The following is a 24,567-nucleotide window of genomic DNA, read 5'->3' on the forward strand; positions in this document are numbered from 1 at the left end:
TCCTGATCTCCCTCTCTAAATCTCTATATCTGTTTCTGACTTTAAATCTGCCATTCTCTCACTCTCCCTTTCTGTCTGCCTGCATTGGTATGTTGTCTACTTGTGTAACTATGTCTCTTACGTTACATGCCGCTCTCCCTATCACTCGCTCTCACTCACTCACTCACTCTCTCACTCTCTCTCACTCACTATCTCACGTCTCACTCTTTCACTCTCTGTCAACCTCTCTCACTCTAACTCTCTCGCTCTCTCACTCTCTCACTCACTTTCTCTCGCTCTCTCTGTCATACACTCCCTCACGCTCTCTCTAACACTTTCTCTCTCTCGCTCTAGCAGTCGCTCTCTCTCACTCACACACACTCAAGAACAGACGCACCCATTCAATCGCCAGAAGCAGTGATGAATATCCTGCAGCTGTTGTACTACACAATGCAGTTACAGGATAGCAGTAGACTTCAAGAGGACATAGACAGACTGGTGAATTGGACCGACAAGTGGCAGATGAAATTTAATGCAGAGAAGTGTGAAGTGATGCATTTTGGATGGAAGCATGAGGACAGGCAATATGAACTAAATGGTACAATTTTAAAGGGGATGCAGGGACAAATCGAACTAGGGATTTAGGTACACAAATCATTGAAGATGAAAGGACAGATTGATAATGCTCAAGAAAAACATACAGGATCCTTGACTTTATAAAGATTGGTCAGGGGAAATTTAGAGCGGGAATTATCGAAGGGGAGTTCAATATAGGGTGAATATAAAAGTGATTATAACTGTAAGGAATAGGCACCACCTGCAACACTCCATTTCTCTTTTGGTCTCCGTCTCCACTGCTCTGGACTTCTCTCTCCTCTTTTGCATACTTTGTTTTTCTCTCTCGGTTTACCTCGTTCTTTCTCTCCCACCTCTCTCACTATCTCTCTGTTTATCGCTCGTTTTCTCTTTCTCTCATTCGGGCTCTCTTTTCCTCTATTTTTCTCTTTTTGTTTCACTGCCTCTTTCTCTGTGTCCATCCCTTTCTCTATGTGTGTGGCTGTTTCTCTCTTTCTCATTCTCTTTCTCTCCCCCATCTTTCTTTTTCTCTTTCTCTGTCTCTCTCTGTCTCTGTCTCTCACTCTGTCTCTCTCTCTGTCTGTCTCTCTGCGTCTCACTCTGTCTCTGTCTCTGTCTCACCCTGTCTCTCAGTCTCTCTCTGTCTATCTGTCTCTGCCTCCCTCTTTCTCTCGCTCTCTGTCTCTCTCCCTCTCTCCCTCCCTTTATGTGGAGTGCACCCATTCTGATCAGCCCCACATCAGCTACTTTCATTGGCAGGGCGGCCATTTAGATGAAGTCAGCTGAGCTCTTCGGTGCAGCCATTTTAAGCTACAATTCATGTGCTGCCTGCAGAGCAAATCCTGCCTCAATAGGTCAGATAATCAATAAAATATATCAGAACCAGATTTAAGGTCATTTCATGGCTCTGTGCTGCTAACATAAAATGAACTTTCAGTCTCCAGGGGATGGTGTATGAAATGGGATTTAATTCTATTGCTTGAAACCCTTTAACTTTCTCTATGATTTCACTAATTTAACAATTAGATTGAATGGGTATTTCACCGCGTTCTTCAGCTCCTCCCTGAATTTAGTCTGGGTCAGGACATAAATACACGTATTTGTGCAGGAACTGAGAAGCTGCAGCATAACTGATGCCTGTTCTGTGATATAACGAGGGTCTGAGTAGGAATAATAATACTGAATGTCTGTAATTCGTGCATAAATATAAAATGCAACATGTGTCATCCATAACAGTATAAAACTGCCCGATATACTAAAGAGCAAAATGATGGATTTCTTTCGGTTTTCCATCTCTGGGTCCTTGTGATTCTCTCCATTGCTGCGGCCCCGGAATCCCTTGCGAACTCGACTGGACACTAAAATACGTCTGACCGTCAGAATATTGAGCAGCAAAATCAGAAAGAACGGGGCACAAGGTGTTAAAATGAGGTGAAACATGTCAAATGCGGCCCACGTGGGGGAAGTAAAGAAGCTGGCTTTAGTCACACAACGCCAGGGAACATTATAACTTATATATCGAGGTTCATATGTAAAGTTCCAAGGGACGTTCTCTAAACAGCCCAGCACACTCACTGTTCCCAGAACCACAGCCGCCGTTCTCTCGGTGCAATATTTAGTTTTCAGTTTCTCAAAACAAATGGCCACAAATCGATCAAAGGTGAACGCGACTGTGAGCCAGACAGAAACCACCGTGGCTGCATAACCCAAGAACTTAATAAAACTACACACGGGCGTAATGTCCAGGAATGACAATGGGAGATAAATCACCTTAATCCGCACCAATATCACATCAACGATAACGACCATGAGATCGGCCACTGCCATTCCCACCAGGTAGACACTGATACATTTGGAGAGACCGCACTTTCCTCGGGACAGGATCACAATCGCCACCAAGTTAACTGTAAGAGAGAGAAAATGAAGCAGAGAAATTACTGATCAGACCCGGAGACAAAGCTGCAGTTTGAGACGATCTGGGGGAAAATTTCCAGTTTTGTTTCATTATCAAACGGTGGAAAGTGGTTCACTGATCTGGGCTGCGTTTTTGGGCAGAGAGATATTTTTAAACACAAAGATCAATAATGAATTGGGCGATCGATACAGAAAACGATTAATGTGAGCAGCGGATCCACTGGAAGGGCTGAGTGAGGGCGCAGTGCCGGTGGGGAAATGATATTGGCTTTTACACGCCGGGAATCCATCGGATTAAAGCCGGATTAGGGCTCCAGGTGGAAGGGAATGAGAGCGAAGTGTCGGGAATGTGAGTGGACAGGGGGAGGTGCAGTTGTTTTGTTGCACTGGGTCATGAGGGCCGAAAGGGGCTGGCGCAAATCGGGAAAGGCAGCTGGGGACTCAGCCAGTGAGTGAGATTGGGCGTATGACAAGGAAAAGGACATGTCGGAGCTGGAGGGGAGTCAGGAGCAGATGGTTTGCGAAAGAGGATCAACTGAAACAAGGGATGAGGAGACAGAGGATTCATTGCATTGGGAGGAGAGGCTGGGATTCACAGGGAGAGACTGCAGCAGAGTGTTAGAGGAAATTTAATCTATAGGCCCCACTAACACAATTCAACTAATACACTCAACAGTTCACTTCTGTGGTTATTGGTGTCAGTGAGCCTTTGTTGGGTATAAAATGTGTTCAATAAATTTACTTTGTACATTCAATTAAAATTAAATTTAGAAGTATTAATTAAATCAAGCTCGTTGTTTATTGATATCAGCCAAGCTTTGAAAATACAATATCCTATTAATTCTTATGATCAAGAAATTATTGATTCCATTCTTGAAGTTAACTTCAATTACCTTTAGTGTTAAGTTGGAAAACAAGGAACGTTCATAGAAACAGACTGAGGACCTGACAGAGATATAAACATGAGGAGCGAGTCCCACAATAAAAACTCACCCAATCTGACCACATCATAATAACTCCTTCAAATCACCTCTTTTATGTTGAATTGTACTGGAAGATTCAGCAGTTCATTCTGATGAATTATTCACACCACAGCCTCTTTATCTCTCACTCTACTCTCTTTCTCAAGTCCATTTTCTTATCTAATTAAATTCTATCATCCTGTGCCTGCATTCTGTTCACCAGTCCCATGTTCCACCGATCCTATTCTCACTGTCAGTTTGTTAAATAGTGAAGCCTCTGTGGAATAGTTTCATGTTTCTACAGATCATTCGGGTCTCCACCTGTTCACCCACACTGTTCACTTCATCTACAAATCATGGAATAAATAGCATCAAAAGCCTCTTTCAGATAGATCACAAAATAATTGAGATTCCTGAAATTATACAGTAAAGCGATAGATGGCGGGATTGTTCAATTAACAAAACGCCAACATCATACTTATAATCTACAAATAAAGAGAAGGGCTCCTGATTGCAACAGATACAGTGCAAACTGAGACAACATGACATCAAAACATTTCAGTTTTACAATGAATTCCAATGATCGTCAGTGAATTCACCAACAGTGAAGCAGAGCAGGAGATGTGCAAGAGTCAGCAGCAAACTCAGCTCAGTGGCCAGACATCTGAAGCGGCGTCAGATACAAACCTAATGGAATAATATTTCATAACTGTGATAACCAATAAATACATTGCAATCCCAGTTAAAGGGAAACATGTTATTTGGGGAGGGAGGACATTGTGCTGCCTCCTTGTAGCACTGAGACCGTGAGCTGTCTCATTATCAATCACTGAAAACACACTGATAAAAACATATTCCAGGATGAGTTAGTTCCACTATATGAAACTGTTAACAACTCCTGATGGTCTGATACCAGCTCTTAGCTCAAATGCTTGATTCCAATATATTCAGTACAGAGGATAATCCAGTAACAATGGATATGCAAAGGTCATTACAGATATAATGCAACTCCTACAATACCGGACGTCTCGAAGCCAAGGGAACACCATTATTCAACATTGCATTCACTACAGAGAATAATCTAGTAACAATGCCAGGTTTGGATATACAAAGGTCACTACAAATATGTTGCAGCTCCTACAAGACCGAACGTTTAGACGTTAAAGAGATACCATTATTTAACAATACATTCAGTACGGAGAATAATCCAGTAACAAAGCCAGGGTTGCATACAGAGAGTTCATTACGGATATAATGCAACTCCTACAAGACCGAAAGAGCAGAGAATTAACACATTACATCATTCAGCCAGTAGAATAGAACATGTTACTGTGTAAAACATGCAGGGAGAAAACTAATTTGCCAATTACAGCAGCAGAGTTATCATCGATTTACACCATTAACAGATAAGATAACGGCTTACCTGGAACTCCAATGGCTGAAAGAACAGGATAATAAATTAATATTATCTGACCGATTACCGAAGAATGCATTTCTGTGAGAAGCAGTGACTTCTGTTCGCCTGGAAAGCACAGCTCCGGCAGGCACTCTGAGATGATCCATTCCAACAAGCCCTGATTTATACACAGGATAAGTTTCCACTGACATGGTTATACTTCTGATCACTGCTATTAGTTAAAGTTACTTGAACAAACACATTACATCACAGCTTTGACTCCGATGTAAATAATGTTATGAATATAACACATACATCTGAAAGTCCAGGACATTATCTTAATCAGAACTCTCCCAGGAATAAAGTTAAAATACGTGCTCGTATAGGACTGAACCAATAATAATGAGCGGATTCATTTATATTTTCCATATAATTTTATGGACCATGTTCACTTCTGGTGATTCACTTATAAATGTTACCGATTCTCCGTGGGCGTAGACTGAATCCAGGGACACAAGCAGACCCGTTTCACTCTGTTCCTGCTATTTCCCAGTTAAAATATGAATTGTGAGTCTCTGACACGAGAATAGTTAAAGGGCGGGATGGGGAATGCAGCCTGTAAATTCCTGTGGGGAATATTAGGGGACGGACACTGAACGTGCCACATTGTCATCCCTCTCTCCGCTATTTCACTGCAAATGTTTACCCGTTGTCCAACATTGGTTAACGGCTCCAGTAAAATTGGTCCCTTGTAACACCGAGCTGAGGACATGGTCCAATTTATCTCCATCACAAAGGTCCCGTGATTCCCTCACCCGACTCCATTCCTTCCTCAGCCCATTGCCATTGAAACTCTCCTCAATGCATCTGTCCCCTCCAGACTCCACTCCTCCAATACACTCCTGATCGGCCACACAAACTCCACCTTCCATAAATGTGAGCTCGTCCAAAACTCTGGTGTCCGTGACCAACCAGCACCAGGTCCTGCTCCACCTCATTGACCCTCACTGGCTCCCAATTCAATATCCCTTAAATTTGGAATTCTCATCCTTGGTTTTAAATCCCTCCATGGGCCACCCCTCCCCATCTCCACTCCTACAGGTAACCCACCCGTCAACTCGTCATTCACCGGACACTGGCCTCTTTTGGTGGGACTGCACTCGCTTGGTTCCTCTCAATATCTGAACAGAGCCAGGAGAGTTTCTCTTCCCACCCTATCATCGTTATCTCTGATGTCTCTAAAGGTCCAATTCTTCGCTCCCTCCGCTCCCTCATCAACATGCTGCCCTTTGGTGACATAGTCCACGGACATGGACCAGCTTTCAGATGAACGCTGACGAAACCATCGCCTCTCATGACCCATCCAATGACTTTATGTTGTTAGAACCACATTCTGTTTGAGATGAGACACAATTTCCTACGGTTAACAATTGGGAAGTCATGAACTTGGGTCCCACAATCCTTGCCGCAGATTCCATCCCACCCCTGGCTCACCAATCACGCAAGCCCTTTCTGACCTGCATTGAATTCCAGTATCCTAAGCCTGTAGTTTATTTATATTCTTTCTTACATTTAAATCTATCAGGGCCTCATCCCTCCCTATCTCTCTGACGACCTGCAGCCCTGCAGCCCCTCCCAACACTGTGTTCCTCCACCTCTGGGAGCTTGTAAATCTGCAGTTCCTTTTGCCCTACATTTCACAGCCATGCCTTCAGCCATATCCACGCTCCAGGATGCCCACCACGAGCCCCTCCATTCCCCTCCCCCACATTCAGGTGTCAGCCGTGGCTCAGTGGTAGCAGTCTTGTCTCTGAGTTAGAAAGTTGTCAGTTCAAGTTCCACTCCACAGGCTTGAACACATAGTCCCGGCTGACATTGCAATGCAGTGCTGAGGGAGTGCTGCACCGTTGGAGCGTCAGGACTGAGGGAGACCTGCACCATCGGAGGGTCAGTACTGAGGGGGCACTGTACTGTAGAAGGGTCAGTACTGAGGGAGCACTGCACTGTCGGAGGGTCAGTACTGAGGGAGCACTGCACTGTCGGAGGGTCAGTACTGAGGGAGCACTGCACTGTCGGAGGGGTAGTACGAATGCAGTGATGCGCTGTAGGAGGTGCTGACTTTCGGATGACACATTAACTGAGGTCCCCTCTCAGGTATAAGTAAAAGATCCCATGGCACTATTCAAAAAAGTGCAGGGAGTTCACACCCAGTGTCCTGGCCAATAATTTTCCCACAACCAAAATTATTAAAACCGATTTTCTGATCATTTATCTCATTGCAGTGTGTGAGAGCTCGCTGTTTGCAAAATGGCTGCCGCGTTTCCTACATTATCACGCTGACCACACTTCGCAATGTACTTCGTTGACTGTTTGGGACGTTCTGAGATCTTGAAAGGCTCTATATAAAGGCAAGTTCTTTCCTTCTTTCGGACCTCCTATGAAACCCATCTCTTGCTTCAAGCTTTTGTCATCCCTCCTAATATCTCCTTCTTTGGCCAGGCGTCCATTTTTGTCCATCAGACATCTGAAGTCTCCTCTTGAATATCAATCCTATCCCCTCCGACTCCCCATTTATTTTTCCTCCTTTTAAATCCTCCTTCAACCCACTCTTTGACCAAGGTTTTCGCCAGTCCTCCTGATATCTTCTTATTCCTTTTGTGCCTGTTTTCCCTCACTCCTCCATGAATCGCCCGGGAATGTTGATTGCATGAAAGGCGATCTGTGCGTGCAAGTTGTTGTTAACTTTCATTGGAACGTGTTCATTAGTTGCCCATTTTATGAGCAAATGTAATATCTGGGATCATATTCTTGTACAAGAAAAAGATTTATGTCATAGACGGAATTGTTGAAATAAATTAACGTTGTCAACTATTCGTGGACACCGCTTTTTTGAACCACATAACTCGGCTTATGTACAGACATCGCACTGAAATAGGTTTGTACAACTCTGAGGGAGTCCTCTACCTAATAGGAGGCCAGCAACACTGAGTAGGATGAAGCTTTATCAGTTATTTGTCTTTTTCCTCTTTGATTATAACCCATTTTACTGCTCCCTGGGACTGGTGACTAGGATCAACATTTATTACTTATACTCTTTTGTCAAAGCCCGTAGCTCCAGAATATAGTGTGCATTTTTGGGCCCCATTATGGTGTTGACCGAAGGTCACCGGTTACAGTTATTGGCTTAGTACAAAGAGGAGCAGAGTCAATTCTCTCTTAACTCTCAATTCGCTTTATTCACGTCGTTAGATCATATACATATAGCTTATACGTCTGGTTGAATATAGACATGCAGTTTGCACCAGATCATACAGTTTTATACCCAAAATAGGATCTAAACGCACACACTAGGTTTCTCTGACACTCCCTGAGTGGTCACAGAATATAAAATATAATACCCGAAAAGGAGAGCTGACGCTGGCCAGGCGTTCTGTTCTCTCTGTCTCTCTCTCGACGTCATCTCTACGTTCCTGTAGCAAGACCTAGTTACTCTAACACTCCAACCGTCTTGCAATAAAGGCTAACATACCATTTGCCTTCATAATTGTTTGCTGTAACTGCATGTTAACGTGTGCAAGGACCACCCAAATCCCTCTGACAACACTTAATAGTTTCTCATCATTTAAAAAATACTCCGTTTTTCTATTTTTCCTACCAAAGTGAATAACCTCACATTTCCCCACAGTATACTCCATCTGCCACCTTCTTGCCCGCTCACTTAAACTGTCGATATCCCTTTGCAAAGTCTTTGCATCCTCCTCACAGCTTACCTTCCCACCTAGCTTTGTATCGTCAGCAAATTTGGATGCATTACACTCGGTCCCCTCATCTAAGTCATTGATATAGATTGTAAACAGCTGAGGCCCAAACACTGAACCTTGCATCACCCCACTAGTTATAACCTGCCACCCGAAAATAACCCGTTTATTCCTTATCCCTCTTTTCGGCCCATTAACCAATCCTCAATCCATACAAATATATTACTTCCAATCTCTGAGCCCTAATTTTGCATAACAACCTCTTGTGTGACACCTTATCGAATGTCTTTTGAAAATCCAAATATACTAACTCCTCTGGTTCCCCCTTATCTACCCTGCTAGTTACACCCTCATAGAACTCTAATAGATTTGTCAAATACGATTTGCCTTTCATAAATCCGTGTTGACTCTGCCAAATCTTATTATGATTTTTAAGTGCCCTACTACTAAGTCCTTTAGAATAAATTCTACCATTTTCCCTACTATTGATGTTAGGTTAACTGTTTTCTCTCTCCCTCCTTTCTTGAATACTCTCCAATCTACGGGGAACGTTCTAGAATCTAGGGAATTCTAGAAGATCAACACCACTATCTCTGCAGCCACCTATTTTAAACTCCTAGGCTGTAGGCCATCAGGTCCGGGGATTTGTTAGGTTTTAGTCCCATTAATTTCTCCAGTACTTTTTCTTTACTAATCTTAATTACTTTAAGTTCCTCACACTCATTAGCCCCTTGGTTCCTCACTATTTCCGGTATGTTTTGTGTCTTCTGCTGTGAAAACATATACAAAATATTTGTGTAACGTCTCTGCCATTTCCTTACTCCGCATTATAATTTCTCCTATCTCTGGATCTAAGGGACCGACGTTTACTTTCGCTAATCACTTCCTTTTTACATACTTCTCAATATCGATTTCTTGGCCATTGCTGACTTGTAAAACCCTCCCAATCCTCACGCTTACTACTCTTTTTTGGCAACATTTTAAGCCTTTCTTTTAATGTATTCCATGGACTCGTCATCCAAACTATCATTGCCAATTTGGTTTGCACAGTATTTATGAAGATTGAAGTCCCCCATGATTATTGAATTAACCTTGTTATATACTCCTCTCATTTCCTGGTTCATACTCTGTCCAACACAATAACTACTGTGAGGGGGACACCTGTGTTTTCTGCACCTTTTTATTTCTTAGCTCCACCCATATTGAATTTCTGAGCTAAGATCCTTTCTCACTACTGTCCTTATTTCATCCTTTATTATCAAGTCTACCACTCCTCCTTTTCCATTTTGCCTATCTTTTCTAAACGTCAAGTAGCCTGCAATATTTAATTCCAAACCTTGGTCACCCTGCAACCACGTCTTAATAATGGCTACTAGATCAAACCCATTTATCTCTATTTGCCCCATTAATTATCTATCATGTTACGAATTCGTCGTGCATTCAGATATAGAGCCTTTAATTCTAACTTTTTACAAATTTTCCGTGATGTGACCTTAGTCACAAATGCCCGAAAACCTTTGTTAAACACTCTGTCCCTTCTTGACACACTCTGCATGCTTTTACCCAAATCGCTACTCTACTCCACAGCCGTGACTGTTTTATTTAGACTTATAAACTTACCTTTACCTAACCCCCACCCACCCACCCCCACCCCCTTACGTGTTTCAAGTCCTGTCTACCTACCTAGCAATTTGTTTCGCCAGGACACTGGTCCCAAGCCTGGTTTAAGTGGAACTTGTACCAATTCAACAGCTCCCTCTCTTCCCAGCACCAGTGCCAGTGTCCCATGAATTGAAAACCCTGCTTCCCACACCACTCTTTCAGCCACACATTTAACCATCTATTCTCTTTGTCCGGAAGCAATTTGTTCAGGTAGTATTCCAGAGATTATTACCTTTCAGGTTCTGCATTTTAATTCGGACCCTAGCTCCTCAAATGCCCTCAGCAGAACCTCATTCCTAGTTCGACCTATGTCATTGGTTCCTATATGGACCACGACAACTGGATCCTCCCCATCCTGCTCACGTTCTTCTCCAGCCGCAAATAGATATCCTTAACCCTGGCACGAGGCAGGCAACACATCCTTAGGGACTCCCGATCGCAGCTGCAGAGAACAGTATCTATTTCCCTGACTATACTACCCCCTAATAGTACAACATTCCTTTTCGCTCCCCCCACTTGAATGGCCTCCTCTATCATGGTTCCATGGTCAATTTGTCCATCCTCCCTGCATATTTTCGTTCACATCCGTATCTTGCACCTGTTAGACAAGGGCAAAGGCTGAGGCGCCTCCAGCACTGCATCTGGGGTTCCCTTACCTCCATGACTCGCAGTCACATCCACCTGTCCCTGACCACTGACCAAATCTAAACTAGTACCTAACCAAAGGGGTGTGACTGCTTCCTGAATCAAAAGTGTCCACATAACTCTTCCCGCTCCCTGATGCATCACAATGACTGCAGCTCAGACTCCAGCTGGACAAGTCTGAGCCGAAGTTCTGCGAGTTGCAGACATTTACTGCAGATGGCATTGCCTGGGATCAAGTTGTTTTCCACAAACTCCCACATGTTACAGTTATAGCACACCACCTGCCTTGGCATCTCTATAGAACCTTGTTTTATTTATTTGCCTCATTAAAGTCTTTATATAATTAATTCACTCGGTTTATTTTTGGTTATTTTTAATTAATTTATTTATCTAATTTAAGTTATTAATTTAATACAATATTAGCAAGTTATAGATTTCTTCTTAACCCACTCCCCTAGCTTAGAGAGCAAAACAAATGTATTGCTCACCAACCAGTCACCAACATGCTGTCCTCTGATTTTATCTGCTAACGCTCCTGTGAAGCGACTTGGGGGGGTTCATTACGTTAAAGGCGCTATATAAATGCAAGTTGTTGTTAATTGTAAGGTCTCACACCATTTAAAGAAGTAAAGATATGACAGTAAGCTTCGTAACTCCGAAGCATCTTTTACGGAACCAGATTCACCGTTTCCATTACTAGCCCAGATGCCCCCTTCTCGAGAGGATGTCTATAGTGAGACTGAGGGTATACCACAGGGTCAAGCACCGAGCACCAATGAGCAGGAGGAGCTGGAAATAATTCTATGTTCATCCCCTGGCGAGGCCGAGAAATAACTGCCTTTGGTTGAAGAGCCCAAAGCCCCAGATCCCAGGACCGCAGTCTTCAACAGAACTAAGGCTTGGTAGCACAGACCTAATGTGCAGGCCGTGGAGACAGTCACCTCCCACATTCTGGAGATGGCCGTTCATTTGGGGGAGTTCAAGATCCGCATTTGTAAGACAACACAGGAGATATGTAAGGCCATGCAGAGCAACCTGGACAATATGGCAGTCAAGGTGATTCATGCAGCCGCAAGGGATCTGATGGAGAATCGAAGGGCGTTCGTTACTTCGGGAGTGGCAGCCATGACCGCTTATTCCAGGGCTTTCACAGCTTCATTGTAACAATTTGATCTGTCTCACTCTGACCTTTAGCCCAACCGAGCCCAATCCCAGCACCAGTGACCTGCATGGAACCGTTGCAGATTTCACTGTTTCTGATGGCGTCGTTTCTCGTTTCGTTCCAGTGTGTGTTTCTGGACTAAACCCAGTAGGCATTGCATGGATAAGTGAGATGAGAGCAGAAACAGTTCCTGCAAGTGCATCAACATCCCATCAGCCCAAGTTCCATTGCTGTTGCTGTGTTGGACCTGACACGGAATGGCTCGAGTGAAGATAGTTTGCGTTACATTGATAATAGGGGTAAAAGTAATATGTTATATTCCGCAGACTCAATTTGAGGAACCCAGAAATAAACAGTGTATTGGTACAGGGATAAAGTGTCTGACTATTCGAAATGTGGAAAGTGACTTGAAACTTTGGGCTGCTTGACAGATGTTCAGTGATCCTGCTGAGTGCCCCGAATCAAATCGGAGGCTGGTGGCTGCGCCCTATGGATTATCATGGATGAATATAACTTCGGCGGGGCGGAATTACAGGCGGTAGGTAATCGGCCGCCCGTTTTACACCCCGTGAATTCAGTGGAAAGGAGAATTGAGTTGGATGTATGATAGGCGGCCCATCCACTACCGCCTGTGCTGCGCCCTGATCGAAGTCGAGTAGCGGGGTGGATAAATCTCTGGCCCACAGGGTTTCTTCTGTGTCCAGCCGGTTTAAATTAGTGGGTAGAAAATAAATAGCTGCGGCCTTGCGGTTTATAGATCGGCTCTCCCCGAGAGTGGCGCTCATCGCTCGGAGCGCCCGTTCCTGGAATGAGCCCTGGCATCAACAGCACTTTCGGAATGAAATTATTCCATCACAAGCTTCCCTCTGGCGGACTGTAAACCCAATCGCAAGATATCCCATCGCACACTGTTTCTCCGGATGAATTACAGAATTCAATGCTATCTGAAAAAAACTGGGGATAAAATCGGTCTTCGGCAGTGATGCAGAATGAGCGATGGTGAAAAATGAGTGATGGCGTAAAATGAGTGATATTGCAAAATGAGCGATAGTGCAAAATGAGCGATGGTGAAAAATGAGTGATATTGCAAAATGAGCGACAGTGCAAAATGTGCGTTAGTGCAACAGCACCCCGTTTTGTTGTTCGTCTGATTTTCCCATCAATTGACTTCAATGGAAAAGGACATCGGGCTGATTGTAGAAGGGGCTGCTGATTGGTGCCGCCCGTTTTATACTACTGCCCAAGACCAATTTATACCTTAAGGTTCAAAAAGTTTTCCACAGTTCATGTTTGGGTCTGCTGGAGACCAATTTATGCCCTAAGGTTCACGAAGCTTTCCACAGCTCATGTCTTTGTCTGCTGTAGACTCATTGGGGTAGATTGTGACCTTGTGCGATAGTGAAAAACGGTAATAGCGAATCCACAGCTGGTTTTACATCTCTCCCCATTTTATTTCCATTGACTTCAATGAAATAAAAATTGGAGAGTTGTAACAGGAACTATCGATTTACTCTCACCCGTTTTACACTATCGCAACATGTCACAATCTACACCTTTGATGGAGATCGATTGTTAAGATTAATCACCAACTCCGTTATCATTGTATCGAACAAGATGGACCGTACTCATTTTATGTCCAGCAATTCTTATGTTCGTATGTTCTCCCTTCCGAGGTGATATTTATATATAATTCTCTTCATATCTCCACTTTCAGTCCCCTACACTCTGTTATTTCACATCTGCTCCCTGAGGTGGTTTATATATTTAAGTCCTTGTTTATTCCCAATATTTGCCCCTTTCTTCATGTTTTCCCTCTCTCCCTGCTATCGTGATTTTGCTATTGAAATTAGTATTCCCACTTTCAGACCCTATCGCTGTGTTTATCCTTGTGTCACTCTAGAACACAATTTTAGATTTAAATCTTTGTCATTTCCAAGTATCAGATCCTTATACTAATTTATTCGCTCTCTTCTTCCTGGGTGATTTTCATTCTCAATCTCTGTTCATTCCTTAATTCATTCCCTCTCTGCAGGTTATTCCCACTCTCCCTCCTGAGGTGTCCGTGACCAGTTTCAGGCCCTCTCTGCAGGTTATTCCCAGTCTCTCTCCTGAAGTGTTCGTGACCAGTTTCAGGCTCTCTCTGTATGTTATTTCCTTTTTTTCCCTTCCTTTGGTGATTTTTGTCTTTAGGTTTATGTTTGTCCCCCAGTTTCAGACCGTCTCTCCATGTTTCCCCTATTCCCTTCCGGCGGAGATTTGTTTTATATTTAAATCTCTGTACCCATGTGGAGCACAGTGTGTAATATAAGAAAAATGCGTTAAGAATATAAAAGTCAGTATTAATGTATTACGAGAATGAATTCTGTGTGATAGAAGCTACACATGGTTTAGATTAGGTTGTTAGGATTCCACAGAGAAGGAAAATTAAGAAGGTGTCAGTTTAATGCAATTAAATGAAGCAATAAAGGGTTTGTGTAAACATTAAATCTAGTTTGGAGACAACATGTCTTACGTGTCAACTGTATGATGTTTATAACCATGCAAAATTGTCTCATATTATACATGAACAAAACACACATTTCAGTTAAAGCTTGTTATGGTGAGACACAGAGAGGGTTCATTTGCTGTTCCTGTCAAATCACTGTTGCACTATAATTAAAGATACAAACTGAGTGAGAATGGCATTAGCCAGTGTTTAAAAGAAAGACAGCTTTGCAGTGTGGTAATTAAACTACCATGTGAACTTCTCCAAAAACAAAATCAATTAATATTTGGTTATTTCCATGTAATGCTTATGGAGAAGGACAGACCAGACATTCGGAGGAAAGGTCAAATTAGCCATTTCATGTAGAGAATGCAATTCTAGCTCCTATTAAAAAAATCAGAGTAAAATTGGACTCAATCTCAATCGGATCTAGGATTCTGGTAATTTCTCCATATTCATATTTTTCTTCAATCTGAAACAATAACCGTATTTGTAACAGTAACACAGCAGGAAAATGCTGCGGGGCCCTGTCCAATTTAGTAACACAGCAGAAGGGGTAAGAGTACATTGTGATTTATTACAGAATCCAGCAGCTCACTGGGAATGTTACATATGGTCCAGATGGAGGAGAAAAAAGGGGCAAAGTTAATTTACATTATAATTTGGGGCAATGCTTTTTATCTCCAAGGTTTAATGTTATGGGCTTTTCATCCTAAAGAAACTTCAAACACAAACTATAGCTTTATTAAAAAAAACAATCATTTATCATTAATACACTATAAAATTGACATTAGAATTTGAACAACATCTTGGGTTTATGCTCGATAGCATTCGCTTTAACAACAATAAAACAACACACTCTGAATTACCAAAATACATATCCGTTTGGAAATCAAATGTCTATCTTAGACTAAACCAATAACGAAAATTATCTCCTTATGGTTGGCTCAAGCTTACCGGGAAGATGGAGACCATTGTAGTGTAACGCGGCTCTCTCTTGTAACCAGGTCATCTGATTCAAAGACAATCTGTTAACCTGCATCGAGGCATGAACTGGGAGGTGGCCAGCAGTCAGGAAGATCCCAGGTGAGGTGGTGCCGCCAGGAAGCGAGGGTGAGGTTGAAGCAGTCGTGGTGGATCTGTGTCTCGCCCCACTCAACTTCTGCCCAGCCTTTAAAGACCTTTTTTTGAACACAGAACCACACCTCTGGGACGGTGGCTTGTCAACAAAAGGTTTCTACAAATACAGCCCACGATTGATTGACACTTCATTTATTTTCTTTCAGTTTCCACAACGCAACCAGGTTAAGTCGGCAGGTGTTCAAACGACATCGAGCCGTCCTGGGATCGTTCTTGTCGCTATGGTTATTTATCGTCTGCTGTGTGATTGTTTACACTGTGTCGTTAACAATCTTTCTAACAATCCTTCCATCTTTTGACAGTCTTTTCCCTTCAGACATGCTGAAGCTGAATTAATATCAGACTTCCGTTTATCAAAAGAATTTTTACTACACAGAGCAGTGGGGACACTCCTGCAGTAAGTAATGGTCAGGGTCAGGTACACAAGACTGAGGGGCTTTATTGTGCAGTCTTCCGGAATCATTTTTCGAAATGTCAAAATTAAATCCACAAGAGTGTTACCCCGGAACAAACATGAACTGTCTGGCCTGTTCCATCTGCTGCTGTTCTGCTAGTCAGAACTCTCACACACTCCAGGTTATACAGCTTGTTTGGTTATTTAATGTTTTTATTTATGTTCTATTGTCACCCTCTCTACCCTCCTTTCACTTTATATGTTTGTCCATCTTTCATTGTTTTCTGTGTATATTATTTATCTCTTCTTTTTTCTGTATGTTTTTCTATTTTGTTATTTCCACTTCTACTTTAACTTTCACCTCGCTGTCGCTGTTCATGTCTCTATATTTTTCTATCTGCTACTCTTGGCTTTTTTCTACGCGCGTCTCTCTGTCTCTATGTCGCTGCCTGTCTTCTATCTCTGCCTTCTCTGTATTTTGCATTTGCCTCCCTAGCCCCATCGCTCGCTGTCTCTCTCCTAATTTCACCCGTCTTTTTGTCTTTCCATCTTTGTCTCCGTATCCTTCTCTCACTTTCTGTTTGCCTCTGTTTATCTCTGTCTTTGTTTCTACTTTCCCCTTTTCTTTCTCTCTATCTCTTTCTTCCTCCTCCCCTTTTCAACAGTCTTTGTTTCATTCTGTTTCTTTCTCGATCTCTCCAACTCTGCTTCTGTCGACTTCTTTCTTTCTGTTTCCAGTTGATTTCTCGAACACTTCTTTCCATCTGTTTCTGTATTTCATTCCATTTCTTTCTATCTCTGCTTCACACTTTATGTTTCTCCCCCTCTCTCCTGTTTTCTATTTTTCTCACGGCTTTCTATTCCTCTTTCTCTCTTTCTCTAATTGTCTTTTTATGTCTGCCACTTTCCTGCTCCGCCTCTCTCTCAGTCTCTAGATATTTTGAATTGATTTCTTCTGCCTATTTACCTTTCCGCTTCTATGACTTTGTAATTCTTTGTCAGTGTCACGCTCTCCTTCCATCCATGTCTGCTTTCTCGCTCTTTCCCTCTGTGTGTATATATATAAATAAATATATATAGATATTAATATCTATAAATATCTATATATATTTACATAACTGCTTTCTTCCTCTCTTTAATTTTCTCTCCTGTCTTAACAACTCACTTTAATGCTCTCCGTCTCTGAGTAACTGTCTCTACCCCTCTTAGTTTCTATCTCTCGCTCACACACACTCCCTCCCTTTTATGTGAATCTGTCTTCATTTTCTCTGTCTTTTTAATCGTTACATTTCTTTTGTCCTTGTGTTCTCTCTCCGTGTCTTACTTTCTATTTTTATTTTTGTCTCTCTCCATCTCACTTCTTTCCTCTGGCCCACTTTTTTCTTTTCTCTTCACTTCTTTCTTTTCCCTTTCTGTCTTTTCTTCTAACTATCTCTGTGTGTTTGTCCATCTATATCTCAATCTGACTTCATGTCTTTCTCGTGGTCTCATATTTTTTCCCTATCTTTACCTTTCTCCTCCTCAGTCACTCTATTATTTTGTATTTTCCGTCCTTCTCCTTTCAATCTCTGTCTTCCCTGATCTCTCTCTCTCTATATCGGTTTCTGATTTTGACTCTGCCATTCTCTCAATCACCCTTTCTGTCTGCTTGTATTAGTATGTTTGTCTCCTTGTGTAACTGTGCCTCTTACTTTCCATGCCTCTCTTCCTATCAAATTCACTCATTCGCTCACTCACTCACTCTTACTACAATTGTAGCGGGCTTTGGTGAGACCTCACTTGGAGTACTATATACAGTTTTGGTCTCCTTATCTAAGGAAGGATATAATTGCCTTAGAGGCGGTGCAACGAAGGGTCACTAGATTAATTCCTGGGATGGGAGGATTGTATTATGAGGAGAGGTTGAATAGAATGGGCGGATACTCTCTGGGGTTTAGAAGAATGAGCGGTGATCTCGATGAAACATATAAAATTATGAGAAGCTTGACAATGTAGATGCTGAGAGGTTGATTCCCTGGCTAGAGAATCGAGAACCAGGAAGCACAGTCGCAGGATAAGGTGTCGTCCATTTAAGACTAAGATGAGGAGGAATTTCTTCACTCAGAGGCTTGTGAATCTTTGGAATTATCTACCCCTTAGGGCTGTGGATGCTGAGTCGTTGAATATATTCAAGGCTGAGATCGATAGAGTTTTGAACTCTAAGGGAATCAAGGGATATGGGGATCGGAGATAAAAGTGGAGTTGAGCTCGAAGATCATCCATAATCTGATTGAACGACGGAGCAGGCTCGAGGGACCGTATGACCTGCACCTGCTCCTGTTTCTAAGCTCTTATGTTCCTACGTTATCTTCCACTGACTCGCTCAATCTCAAACTCTCTCTCACTTGATCTCTCTCTTCCACTCCGTCACTCACTCTTCCTCTCTCACTCTCTATCGTTCGCTCACTTTCTATCTCTCTCATGCTCTCTCACCCAAGCACGCTGAAGAACAGAGGCACCTACACACTCTCCAGAAGCAGCGGTGAATATCCTACAGGGATACTTCTGCACAATGTAGAATAGTAGCAGATTTCAGGAGGATATAGACAGACTGGTGAAATGGGCAGAAACGTGGCAGATGAAATTTAATGCAGATAATTGTGAATTGGTGCATTTTGGATGGAAGACTGAGGAGAAGCAATCTAAACTAAAGGGTACAGTTTTGATGGGGGTGTATGAACACAGAGACCCGGGGTTTAGGTACACAAACCATTAAAGATCGCATGACAGATTGATAAGGCTCATTGAAAAGCATACGGGATATTAGTCAGGGGTAATTTAGAGCCCGCATTATAGAAGGAGAAATCTATATAGGAGGGATATTACACTGATTATACTTGGAAGGATTCGGCACCACCCACACATTTCAATTTCCCTTTTGGTCTCCATCTCTGCCCTTCTGGTTTTCGCTCTCTTTCATACTTCGTTTTTCTCGATCTATCTCTGTCTCTTCCTCCGTCTCCGCCTCTGTCGCTGTTTCTGTCTTTCTGCGTCTGTCTCTCTCTGTGTCTCTCTCTCTCTGTCACCCTCCCTCTCTCTCTCCCTTTATCTGGAGCATACACATTCTGATCGGGCCCACAGCAGCTCCTTTGATTGGCAGGTTTGCCCTTTTTGCAGGGCGGCCATTGAGATGAAGTCCAGCAGAACTCTTCAATGCCGCCATTTCGAGCAACAATTCATGTGTCGTCCGCAGAGCAAATCCCGCCTCAATAGGTCAGATTATCAATAAATATGAAATCAGAACCAGATTTTAGGTCATGTCATGGCTCTGTGCTGTTAATATAAAATGTACTTTCCGTCCCCTGGGAAGTGTAGGGAATGGAGGATGAAATGGGATTTATTCCAGTGCTTGAAACCCTTCAGCTCTTTCTATGATTTCATTAATTTAACAATTAGATTGAATGGATATTTCATCGCGTTCTTCAGCTCCTCCCTGAATTTGGTCTGGGTGAGGACATAAATACACGTGTTTGTGCAGGAACTGAGAAGCTGCAGCATAACTGATGTCTGTTCTGTGATATAACGAGGGTCAGAGTAGGAATAATAATACTGAATGTCTGTAATTCGTCCATAAATATAAAATGCAACATGTGTCATCCATAACAGTATAAAACTGCCCGATATACTAAAGAGCAAAATGATGGATTTCTTTCGGTTCTCCATCTCTGGGTCCTTGTGATTCTCTCCATTGCTGCGGCCCCGGAGTCCCTTGCGGACTCGACTGGACACTAAAATACGCCTGACCGTCAGAATATTGAGCAGCAAAATCAGACAGAACGGGACACAAGGGGTTAAAATGAGATGAAACATGTCAAATGCGGCCCACTTGGGGGAAGCAAAGAAGCTGGCTTTAGTCACACAACGCCAGGGAACATTATAAATTACATATCGAGGTTTATATGTAAAGTACCAGGGGAGACTCTCGAAACAGCCCAGCACACTCACTGTTCCCAGAACCACAGCCGCCGTTCTCTCGGTGCAATATTTAGTTTTCAGCTTCTCAAAACAAATGGCCACAAATCGATCAAAGGTAAAAGCCACTGTGAGCCAAACAGAAACCACCGTGGCTGCATAACTCAAGAACTTAATAAAACTACACACGGGCGTAATGTCCAGGAATGACAATGGGAGATAAATCACCTTAATCCGCACCAATATCACATCAACGATAACGACCATGAGATCGGCCACTGCCATTCCCACCAGGTAGACACTGATACATTTGGAGAGTCCGCACTTTCCTCGGGACAGGATCACAATCGCCACCAAGTTAACTGTAAGAGAGAGAAAATGAAGCAGAGAAATTACTGATCAGACCCGGAGACAAAGCAGCAGTTTGCGAGGATCTGCAGTCAGATTTCCAGCTTTGTTGCTACGTCGAAGGGTGGAAAGTGATTGATTGACCTGGGCAGCGCTTTCAGACAGAGAGATGTTTTTAAACACAATGATCAATAATGAATTGGAAGATGAATAAAGAAAGTGAATAAAGTGAGCACCGGATCCACTGGAAGGGCTGAGTGAGAGCACAGTGCCGGTGGGGAAGGGAGAATGGGTTTTACACACTCGGAATCCAGCGGAATTAAAGCCGGATTTGAGTTCCAGAAGGAGAGGAAAGAGAGCGAAGTGTAGGGAACGTGAGAGGACGGAGAACGGGGGGAAGGGGACGGGGGGAGGTGCAGCTGGTTTATTGCTCAGGGTTAAGAAAGCTGACGTGGCAGGCTGCAAACGGGACAGAAAGCTGGAGACTGAGCCAGTGAGTGAGATTGGAAAGGAGACAAGGAAAAGGACATGCAGGAGCTGGAGGGGAGTCAGGAGCAGATGGTTTGGGAAAGCGGACAAAATGAAGCAAGGGATGAGGAGACAGAGGATTCAATGCAATGGGAGGAGAGGCTGGGATTCACAGGGAGAGACTGCAGCAGAGTGTTAGAGGGAATCTAATCTATAGGTCCCAATAACACAATCCATAGAGTCATAGAGTCATAGAGTTATACAGCACGGATAGAGGTCCTTCGGCCCATCGTGTCCGCGCCGGCCATCAGCCCTGTCTACTCTAATCCCATATTCCAGCATTTGTTCCGTAGCCTTGTATGCTATGGCATTTCAAGTGCTCATCCAAATGCTTCTTGAATGTTGTGAGGGTTCCTGCCTCCACAACCCTTTCAGACAGTGAGTTCCAGACTCCAACCACCCTCTGAGTGAAAAAGTTCTTTCTCAAATCCCCTCTAAACCTCCCGCCTTTTACCTTGAATCTATGTCCCCTTGTTATAGAACCCTCAACGAAGGGAAAAAGCTCCTTAGTATCCATCCTATCTGTGCCCCTCATAATTTTGTACACCTCAATCATGTCCCCCCTCAGCCTCCTCTGCTCCAAGGAAAACAAACCCAATCTTCCCAGTCTCTCTTCATAGCTGAAGCGCTCCAGCCCTGATAACATCCTGGTGAATCTCCTCTGCACCCTCTCCAAAGCGATCACATCCTTCCTGTAGTGCGGCGACCAGAACTGCACACAGTACTCCAGCTGTGGCCTAACCAGTGTTTTATACAGCTCCATCATAACCTCCTTGCTCTTATATTCTATGCCTCGGCTAATAAATGTAAGGAATCTTACAACACCAGGTTATAGTCCAACAAATTTATTTTAAAATCACAAGCTTTCGGAGATTATCTCCTTCGTCAGATGATTGATTTCAATCATCTGACGAAGGAGATAATCTCCGAAAGCTTGTGATTTTAAAATAAATTTGTTGGACTATAACCTGGTGTTGTAAGATTCCTTACATTTGTCCACCCCAGTCCATCACCGGCATCTCCACATCTCGGCTAATAAAGGCAAGTATCCCATATGCCTTCTTTACCACCTTATCTACCTGTTCCGCCGCCTTCAGGGATCTGTGAACTTGCACACCAAGATCCCTCTGACCCTCTGTCTTGCCTAGGGTCCTCCCATTCATTGTGTATTCCCTTGCCTTGTTAGTCCCTCAAAGTGCATCACCTCGCACTTTTCCGGGTTAAATTCCATTTGCCACTGTTCCGCCCATCTGACCAACCCATCTATATCGTCCTGCAGACTGAGGCTATCCTCCTCGCTATTTACCACCCTACCAATCTTTGTATCATCAGCGAACTTACTGATCATACCTTTTACATTCATATCCAAGTCATTAATGTAGACCACAAACAGCAAGGGACCCAGCACCGATCCCTGTGGTACCCCACTGGCCACTGGCTTCCAGTCACAAAAACAACCTTCGACCATCACCCTCTGCCTTCTGCCACTAAGCCAGTTTTGTATCCAAAGTGCCAAGGCACCCTGGATTCCATGGGCTCCAACTAATACAATCAACAGTTCATTACTGTGGTTATTGGTGTCAGGGAACCTGTGATGGGTACAAAACGTGGTCAATAAATTACTTTGTACATTCAATTAAAATTAAATTTGAAAGTATTAATTAATTCAACCACGTTGTTTATTGAATTCAGCCGAGCTTTAAAAATACAGTATCCAAAAAATTAATTAGGGTCAATATAATTAACATTTAATTAATTAGGGTCAATATAATTAACATTTAAAAATACAGTATCCAAAAAATTAATTAGGGTCAATATAATTAACATTTAATTAATTAGGGTCAATATAATTAACATTTATTTTCAGAATATGAAGCAGTAATTACTGCTTCATATTCTGAAAATAAATGTTAATTATATTTGGTGTTAATTTAGAAAACAAGGAACATTCACAAAAACAGGGCCTGACAGGGATATAAACATGAGGAGCGAGTCCCACAATAAAAACTCACCCAATCTGACCACATCATAATAACTCCTTCAAGTCACATTTTATATTTTAATTGTACTGGAAGTTTCAGCAGTTCATTCTGATTAATTATTCACACCAGAGCCTCTCCCTTTCCCTCTCAATCACTCACTCTACTCTCTTTCTTAAGTCCATTTTCATATCTGATTAAATCCTATCATCCTGCGCCTGAATTCTGTTCACCAGTCCCGTGTCTCACCGATCCTATTCTCAGTTTGTTAGTGAAGCCTCTGTGAAATAGTTTAATGTTTCTAAAGATCCTTCAAGTCTCCAGCTGTTCACCTACACTGTTCATATCATCTACAAATCATGGAATAAACAGCATCAAAAGTCTCTTTCAGACAGATCTCAAAATAATTGAGATTCCTTCTCATGTATTTATAATGTAAAGCGATAAATACCGGGACTGTCCAATTAATAAAACGTCAACATCTTAATATTCCAGCATATGTTTGTTCCACAACATGGTACATGGAACATGTTAACAGCTCCTCCTGGTCTGATACCACCTCTTAACGCCTGATTCCGATACATTCATTACAGAGAATAATCCAGTAACAATGGATATAAAATGTCATCACAGATATAATGTAACTCCTACAATAATGAACGTTTGGAAGCTAAGGAGGTGCCATTATTCAGCAATACAGTAAGTACAGAGAATAATCCAATAACAATGCCAGGGTTGGAAAAGCAAAGACCATTACGGATAGAATGCAGCTCTTACAAGATTGAACCTTTTGAAGTTCAAGAGATACCATTATTCAACAATACATTCAGTACAGAGAATAGGCCAGTAACAATGCCAGGGTCGGATATACCGAGTTCATTACGGATAAAACGCAGCTCCTACAAGATTGAACCTTTTGCAGTTCAAGAGATACCATTATTCAACAATACATTCAGTACAGAGAATAGGCCAGTAACAATGCCAGGGTCGGATATACCGAGTTTATTACGGATAAAACGCAGCTCCTACAAAAATGAAAGAGTAGAGACTTAATACATTCCATCATTCAGCTGTGTAAAATATGCAGGGAGAAGAAATATCAGCAGAGTTAACATCGATTTACACCATTCGCAGTGAATATAAAGGCTTACCCGGAACTCCAACGGCTGCAAGGACAGGAAAATAAATTAATATTATCTGACGGATTAATGAAGAATGCATTTCTGAGAGAAGCAGTGACTTCTGTTGGCCTGAAAACCACAGCTCTAACAGGCAACCTGAGTTGATCCATTATAACAAGTCCAGATTTATGCACGGGATAAGTCTCTACTGACAAGGTTATGCCCCTGATCATTGCTATTACTTATAGTTACTTGAACAAACATGTTACATTAGCAACTTTGACTCCGATGTAAATAATGTGGTGATATAACACAAACATGTCAAAGTTCAAGACATTATCTTAATCAGACTTCTCTCGGGAATAAAGTTGAAAGCTGTGCTCATACAGCACTGATAAAGCAATAATGAGCGGCTTCATTTACAGTTTCCATACAATTGTATTGACCATGTTCACTCCTGCTAATTTAATTATAAATGTTATCGATTCGTCCGCAGTTTAGTCTGAATCCAGGGACACAAGCAGACCAGTTCCACGTGTTCCTGCAGTTTCCCAATTAAAATTTGAA

The 24,567-nt window shown here is 42.5% G+C and overlaps 1 protein-coding gene across 1 annotated transcript; it reads right to left on the minus strand.

Moving 5' to 3' along the window:
• Positions 1-1,554: 1,554 nt before the first annotated feature.
• LOC137331629 (probable G-protein coupled receptor 139) lies at positions 1,555-20,309 on the minus strand. Its single transcript, XM_067995557.1, has 4 exons — positions 20,058-20,309; positions 12,681-12,869; positions 4,855-5,005; positions 1,555-2,459 (listed from the first exon to the last, which is right to left on the minus strand). Exons 1-4 carry the CDS (start codon positions 20,307-20,309, stop codon positions 1,555-1,557), a joined length of 1,497 nt encoding a protein of 498 aa, XP_067851658.1.
• Between the last annotated feature and the right edge of the window lie 4,258 nt (positions 20,310-24,567).

Source organism: Heptranchias perlo, chromosome 2 (assembly GCF_035084215.1).
Source record: "Heptranchias perlo isolate sHepPer1 chromosome 2, sHepPer1.hap1, whole genome shotgun sequence".
NCBI lineage: Eukaryota > Metazoa > Chordata > Chondrichthyes > Hexanchiformes > Hexanchidae > Heptranchias > Heptranchias perlo.